Raw genomic sequence first — 8,198 nt, forward strand, 5'->3', positions numbered from 1 at the left:
TTTCTCAGAAGATAAATTTTATATGAATTTTTTAAGAATGCAAAAAGGAAAATATTGTGTGCTTATCAAATTCTTCTATAACTACTTTATTTGTAGTTCTCTAAACTAAAAAAAAATGCCATAGCTCAGCTATATAACTAATAGAAATCCACTAAATTCTTTCTTATATTTAGAGATCTTTGATACTGCAAATTATGAATTTTAATGGATGAAATTCCTGATTTCTAAAAATTCTTCTGCTTTCATTTTGTTTTCTAAAATGGTTTGACTTAGCTTTCTTTCCCTTTCTACTTTTCTATCCTTTTTCCTCTCTTTTTCCCAGCTAGAAGAAATAGTCTTGGTGGTGATGTAATGTTTGTGGGGAAACACCATCCACTTTGTGATTTCCTTTCAGAATTGTACAAAACAGGTTCCACAGAGGTAATTAATGTCAGTATTCTATTTTTTCTAACATAATTAATTTTTTTCTGTTAAATTAATCATATATTTCTTCACAGGCAGTAGATTTACCACCTGAACTTTGTCATGGGATTCAAGGAAAACTTACTTTACATAAAGAAGCTATTCTTCCAGATCAGTAAGTATTTGGATTTAGATATTCTGATCATAAGTTTAAGGTTGGAACAATATAGATAAGCAAACTAAGACTCAAAGTGGTCAAATGACATATTTAAGTATGATTTAGTTCTATACTTTTGAGTTTTATAGTGTTTATTTCCTCACCTAAAGTTAAAAAAGACAATTAAGAAAAATATAAATATTGTATATTAAGAATAGTACTTTGTTATTTTATCCAAAAATTGTGTGTGATCTATTGGTCAAGATAACCAAGTTCTGATAAATTCATTTACCATACTCTTTTTCCCTTTGGACACTGGAATATGTATGCTCAGAAAATTATTAGATATGTTTTTTAATTACTATTGGATATTATAGTAATTTTTAAAAACCTGACTTAATTTTTTACCCAAATTATAAATATTCTAAACTACGTTTCTTAAGGAAATGCATACTATTTTAAGTCATAAAAATGGTTTGAAAAAAAGGTTTTTCAACTTCAATTTATATTTATTAAATAAGAAATATGATAAATCTACAGATCTTTTTCTTAAGAGCTCTAAAGCAAAGTTATTAAATGCTTACATATTTGATTATTTTATAATGCTTCATTTATGGACTGAATGGTTTAATAAACAGAATTGAGAATCTGAGTTAAATCCCTCTTATATCTAAAAACAGCATGTCAACATAAAACAAGTAGTTTTATAAAGCAATACATTTGAAATAGTGCTTAAAAAACTATAATTTCAATAATATTGGAAAAGGCAAATCCTGTTTTCTGTAAAGATCATTGTGATTTTCTTTCATTAGCAACAACAACAAAATACATCATTTATCAAGAGTTGAAAGGTTCCTCAAGAGGCCCATGCAGTTTAAGCTTATTCCTCAACAAAAATGCTCTTTATGTCATATCCAAGAAATAGTCATCCAACCTTTGCTCAAAAATATCAAATGAAGGGAACCTACCATTTCCCTCTGTATTCCATTCTACTTTAAGGTTAGGAAAATTTTCCTTATCTCTGAATCTGTTTTCTTGTATTTTCTTCCTATTTCTAACCTCTAGGACCAAATAGGAGATATTCTTCCATGTGTCAACTTTACAGATCTTTGAAGGCAGCTGTCCTATCAACTTCTGAGTCTTTTCTTCTCCTTATTGAATATAGGACATGAACTCAAAACTTCATTCCTGGTTGCCCTTAAATCGACATTTATCACATAAATCAAAGTCTTTATTATCACTATTGTCAAGTTTAAAACTCTTTTTGGGTTTTAAAATCCATGATAACCTAGCCCAATTTTAGTGTCAGACAACAGAGTCAAGCAAGCAACCTTGCTATTTCTTGAGCACAATTTTTCATCTCTGACCTTTATACTTTTTCCTTGGCTGTTCCCACAGCTCTACAGTGCTCTCTTCCTCATCTCTGCCTTTCTCCTCAGATTGGCCTCCATCAAGAATCAGCTTAAATTTCACCTTTCCACCTCTTAGAACTGCTAGTGCCCTTCTGAGATTACACCCGGTTAAATCTTTTATGAGCAGAAGAGTTTGCTTGTTGTCTCCCTTATTAGATTGTGACTTCCTTTAAGACAGGGAACATGTTTGTGCCTTCCTTTAAATCTCTACCACTTAGCATAAGGCCTGGCACATAAGTAAGCACTTAATAAATGCTTACTGACTGACTTCCTATAATTTGTCACCTAGAACTGAGCATATTATTCTACCTTTGATTTGATTGAGATTTCATTGGTGCTATCATTTCTTTATTCTGGAGACTGTTTTCATGATAACTAAGATTATTGATTCATTGAATTTGCTGCCCATTTTTAAATCCTCAAATTCTTCAAGTGAACTTATACTAATGAGTCTAATTTTTGAACATAAATGTGACACTTCACATTCATCATTCATAAATTTCATCTAATTAGATTCCACCCAATGTTCTAGCCTGTCAGGATCCATTTGGATCTTGATATTATCCACCACACAGTTTTGGTGTGACTTTTCCACAGATCTGACATTTTAAACAATTCTGAATCCACCTTAATTATATTGTTGTCTAGCTTTTAACCTTTCATTCTTGTCCATAAGTATAGCATGAAAGACTTTTATTAGTGATTTGCTAAAATCTTTGTAAACTTTGTGCTATGTTACAGTCTTAACAAGCAATGTAAAAATGCTAATCTTAGGTATGTCCTGTTTTCAGTGAGGCTATGCTGAATTTTTGTGAAATATTTTTATTTTTATATTTTGTTTTTACATCATTTAAATTTCTCCATGTTTTCATTGTCTTATCTCTCCCAGAGAATCATTCCTTATAACAGGCTTTTTTTTAAAAGAGAAAAAGAACATAAATTTGGCAAATATAGATCAATACATTGAAGAAAATCTGATGTTTGTAATGTTCCACATATCTTCACTTCTCACTTCCCCTTTTGTAAAGTAGTGTTTTCGTGTCTCTTTAGGTCCAAGCTGATTGTAAGTTTGTAACATTCACTTGTTTTGAGATGGTTGTTCTTTCTATGTACACTGTTAACATTGTGTAATAATGTTTTCTTGACTCTATTTACTTTCATATTAGTTCATGTCTTTCCCTATTTCCCTTTGTAACATTTTTAATACCCTAAGAGCAGAATAATATTTTGAGATTCATGTACCACAATTTATTTAGCCATTCCCCAATAGTTTGTTGTCTACCTTGTTTCCACAAGAAAATGCTGCTGTAAACATTTTGGTATATAGGAACCCTTTTCATTAAGAGCCTCCTTGGAGTATATGATATAAAATTTAAAAATTTTAAATTGGGACATACAGCTTTCTTAAATGTTGTTCACTATCCTTTATCAGAGCTCACTGGTAATAGTTGCTTAGTAATCACATTTACTAGTTCTTTCAGTACCTTACTGTATAGTTCAACTGGGACTGGTGATTTGACATCATCAAAAGCAGGTGCTGTCTTTCCAAGTCTTTGGGTTTCAAGTCCTTCCTGTTAGCCAATTTTGTTCTATTTTTTCTAGATTGGAAATGTCCAGCAGAAAAAACAGAAACAACATGAGATTTAAGCCACTCTGACTCGTTGTCAATCATTGTGCTTATCATGGTCCCCTCAGCAGTTTCTTTTTAATCATGTGGAACGAGTCATACATAATGTTTTAATTCTTTTTTTCCTCCTTTAGAATAGTATATTCTCCTGTTCCAGTGTTGCGAGATCTGACACAGAACACTGCAATCAGGTAAGTGATCCAAACTTGGTACTTAACTCTGGTTTTAACAAAAAGTAGAATTCCCTCTTGTCTTTGAATTTGACTTATGGTAATATCGGCCATTCTTTTAAAAATGAAGCTATAAGGAACTTTATAAATTGTCTAATCAGCATTTTTATGTTTAGATGAGAAAACTGAGATGCTAAACAAGTAACTCTGAGGGTCACACTGATACTTAGTAGAGCTGAGATTCAAATACAGACTTTCTGACTCCTAATCTATTTTAAAGGAATTTTACCAAATTCCTTCTAACTTCAGACATCCCTAACATAATTGTGAATCTAGATGAAAAAGAGTCTAGTAAGAAAACTTTCATAAAGTCTCTGAAGAGAAGAATCGGGTAATTAGAGTTGGAAAATTCGTTGAGAGTTTTTATTTTTTATCTTTATTTATTTTTTATTTATTTTTACATTTTTAAACCCTTAACTTCTGTGTATTGGCTCCTAGGTGGAAGAGTGGTAAGGGTGGGCAATGGGGGTCAAGTGACTTGCCCAGGGTCACACAGCTGGGAAGTGTCTGAGGTCGGATTTGAACCTATGATCTCCCGTCTCTAGGCCTGACCCTCAATCCACTGAGCTACCCAGCTGCCCCCTGAGATTTCTGATTTGACTTTTTTGATTCCTTTGTCAGCCTTCAGTCCTCCTTGTATTAGATAGGACAGGAAAAGGGTGACACTATGTCATTAGAATTGTTTTTCTAGAGCCAGGAACACAAAATTCTCAGAGAATTTCAGAATCTGATGGGATTTGAAGACATCTGGTCCAAATGTATACCTGAGCAAGATCTCCTTCAGCTGACCACATTATTACCTAGCCGTTTGGTTAAAGACCTCTAGTGAAAAGAAATTCATTACATTCTGAGGCAGCTCCGTCTTTGTAAGAGCTCTGATTTAGGAGTTGTTAAGGAAGTTGTTGCTTACTTCAATCCTAAATCAATAACACTACAATAGCCATTCATTGCTCTTAGTTCTGCCTTTTGAAGCCAAGTAGAATAAGCCTAATCCTTCTTCTGATTTTGATAGTCCTTCAAATATTCGAAATCAGTTATTATATTCTCTCCATGTTTTCTCTAACACCTGAAAGTTTACAGTAAGGGAAAGATCAGAAATCACACATATTTAAAAACAGTTTCTAAACAATTTAGGAGCAAATGGATACACTTCATTTGCCCTGGGGGCATCATGATAACAATTAATGGTCCCTGATAATGGCTTTAAGTCATCAAAAGTTAAATGATAGTGGAGTGAGCTGCCTGAAGTGGACCTGCCATCACTGAATCTCCATTTCCATGGAAATTTAATTACCAACTTCTTGGTGATATCTAGGAGGGATTTTATGTTAGGTTTGAGTTAGAATAGATGACTTAATGAATCCCTTTCATACCTGAGAATAGTTAATTTCTTAAAAAATAAATTTATATTTTTATTTAATTTAGAGTATTTTTCCATGGTTACATGATTCATGTTCTTTCTCTCCTTTCCCCCCACCCCTTCCAGGAGGCAGTAAGCAATTCCACTGGGTTTTACATGTGTCATTGTTCAAAACCTATTTCCATATTATTACTATTTGCAATAGAGTGATCTTTTAAAGTCAACATCCCCAATCATATCCCCACTGAACCATGTAATCAATCATGTTTTTTTTCCTGTGTTTCTACTCCCACAGTTCTTTCTCTGGATGTGGATAGCATTCTTTCTCATAAGTCCCTCTGGATTGTCCTGGGTCATTGCATTGCTACTAGTACAGAAGTCCATTACATCCGATTGTGCCACAGTGTATCAGTCTCTGTGTACAATGTTCTTCTGGTTCTGGAGAGCTGTTGATTTTAAGAAGTAGTTAAAATATGTTCTCCGCTTAGTAAGTCAGACAGAAAAGGCTATCTGATCTTATTATGAATATTCCCTGGGAAGATCAGGACCTTGTGCTATATTTACTTTTTTTTTGTATCTCATGGGATTGACCTAGTGGCAATATTGATACATAAAAAGTATTCACAATTGAGTAATTTTTTATTGATTTCCTAAATTGGTGGGTCAATTTAAAGCTCTTCAACAGTGCTTTTGTATGTCACTTTTCCCATAGATCCTTCAAAGTTGGACATTTGCCTTGTTTGTCATCTTTGCCAAAAAGATGAGTGTTATAGTAGAACCTCAGATTTGCTTTAATTTTTATAAATCTAGTTATTAGTTATTTGGAACATTTTTTTTCATATGGTTGATAGTTTGGAAATCTTCATTTGAAGAATACATGTTCGTATCCTTTGACCATTTCTCTTGGGGAATGGCTCTTATAAATTTGAATCAGTTCCTTATTTATCTGAGAATGTACAACAAAGATCTTTTTCACATTTACTTGTTTCCCTTCTCATTTTAACTACATTCATTTGTTTATTAAAGAAGCTAACAAACTTTAAGATGTTATGTAATCAAAATTATCTATTTTATATACATATGTTTTATTTATCAGTTGTTTCCTTCCTAGCTTTTTTGTTTGTTTGTTCTGATGTCACCCTATAAGTCTATTTCATATCTATTTGGAGCCCATCTTAATATTTGGCATGATATTTATACCTTATTTGTGTATGCTTTTCAATTTTCCCATCAGTTTTTGGGAAATAGGCAACCCTTACCCTAGTAGCTGGAATCACTATGCTACTGTATTTGTTTCTAAATGTGTTGTATGTCATGTGATAGACCTTTCTATTTTTAATCAGTCCAAATGGTTTTAATGATTGCTTTTTTTTAAAAGTATAGTTTGGAATCTGATACTGTTAGAGGCATTTCTTCCCCCACTTTCTTTTTTACTTTTTCTATTATTCCCTTGGAGATTCTTGGTATGGCACCAAATAGGTAAATTTAAAAAAAATTTAAATACTATTTTTATTATGTTGGCACCCCAAAATTAATAATTTCTTTATTTAGATTATTTCTCTAGAGTCTTTTGTAGTTGTATTCATACAGTTCTTGACTATGCCTTGATAGAAGAACTCTCATATTTTCTACATTCTACAGGTATTTTGAATGAAATATCTCATTCTATCTCTTCCTGATGGGTTTGTTGTAGCAGAAATGCTAAAGACTTATGTAGATTTACTTTTTATCCTATAACTTTGCTGAGATTGTTTCAATTAATTTTTAGTTAACTCCTTTGTATCCTCTTAATATACCATCATATCATCTGTAAAAATGAACTTCTATTAGATTATGTTTATTTCCTTGATACCTTTTTCTTATTGCTGCAGCTAGGATTTCTAGTATTATGTTAAATTTTAGTGTGATAGCTATTCTTATTTTACTCTTGTTTTTGAGAAGTTTTCTAACTTCTCTATTATAATATTGGTTCTTAGTTTTATATAGCTTGTTTATCTTATCAAGGAAAGTCCATTTATTTCTTAAGTTTTCTAATATTTTTAATGGAAATGGGTATTGGATTTTGTCAGAAGTCTTTATGACTTATAATCTTGGTTTTTGAAGAAATTATTTTTCTTACTTTATGATTTTCCTTTTTTTGAATTGACCTTCCATTTCAATTATAAATCCAGTCTAGTTATAGTATATACATTTTAGTATGTTATAATTTTCAATATTTAATATTTAGCCATTTATGTTCAATAAGAAGACTGGCCTCTATTTTGTCCCTTTTGTTATTGAGATGTTGTTAGTATCTTAGAGTTCATAATGTTACCTTATTTTCCCGTTTTTTGAAAATAGTTTGAAAATAGAATTTGGAATCAGTCTTTTGAATGTTTGATAGAATTCACTTAACCATTTGGTCCCTTGGGAATTCATTTTGTTTCAATTTCTTTTTTTTTTTTTGATGTTTAGTTATTTAAATAATTTTATTCTGGTAATTTAGGTATTTTACATTTTTGTAAGATTTTGTCATCTAAGTTGTCGGTTTTGTTGGCATATAATTGGATAAAATAGTTTCTGATAGTTTCCTTTATTTAATCTTCAGTTGTAAATTTTTGTAAAAAATTTTGTAAAAAATATGATTTGGTTTTCTCTTTTATAAAATAGACTAGTTTTTTTCTCCCCAAAAAAGGGGGTCTTAGTTTTATTTTTCAATTCAGTTTTTCCCCCTTTCAATTTAATTTATTTGATTTTCAGATTTTTTCTTTGTTATTCACTTATAATTTTTAAAAATATATAAAATTGTATGCTCAGTGTGTTCTTTCTCTTGATGAAAGAAGCATTTAGAGTTATAAAACTTACCCTTTTGGGGCAGCTGGGGAGCTCAGTGGAGTGAGAGTCAGGCCTAGAGACAGGAGGTCCTAGGTTCAAACCCGGCCTCAGCCACTTCCCAGCTGTGTGACCCTGGGCAAGTCACTTGACCCCCATTGCCCACCCTTACCAATCTCTCACCTATGAGACAATACAC

At 31.8% G+C, this 8,198-nt stretch overlaps 1 protein-coding gene across 1 annotated transcript in view; it reads left to right on the forward strand.

Moving 5' to 3' along the window:
- The window catches only part of XRN2 (5'-3' exoribonuclease 2), a 106,884-nt gene that overhangs the window by 71,621 nt on the left and 27,065 nt on the right, over positions 1-8,198 (forward strand). The window contains exons 22-24 of the mRNA XM_044663438.1: positions 323-420; positions 498-577; positions 3,733-3,789. Coding sequence (XP_044519373.1) covers positions 323-420; positions 498-577; positions 3,733-3,789 — 235 coding nt within the window. The remainder of the gene's footprint in view (positions 1-322; positions 421-497; positions 578-3,732; positions 3,790-8,198) is intronic.

This window comes from Gracilinanus agilis, chromosome 2 (assembly GCF_016433145.1).
Source record: "Gracilinanus agilis isolate LMUSP501 chromosome 2, AgileGrace, whole genome shotgun sequence".
NCBI lineage: Eukaryota > Metazoa > Chordata > Mammalia > Didelphimorphia > Didelphidae > Gracilinanus > Gracilinanus agilis.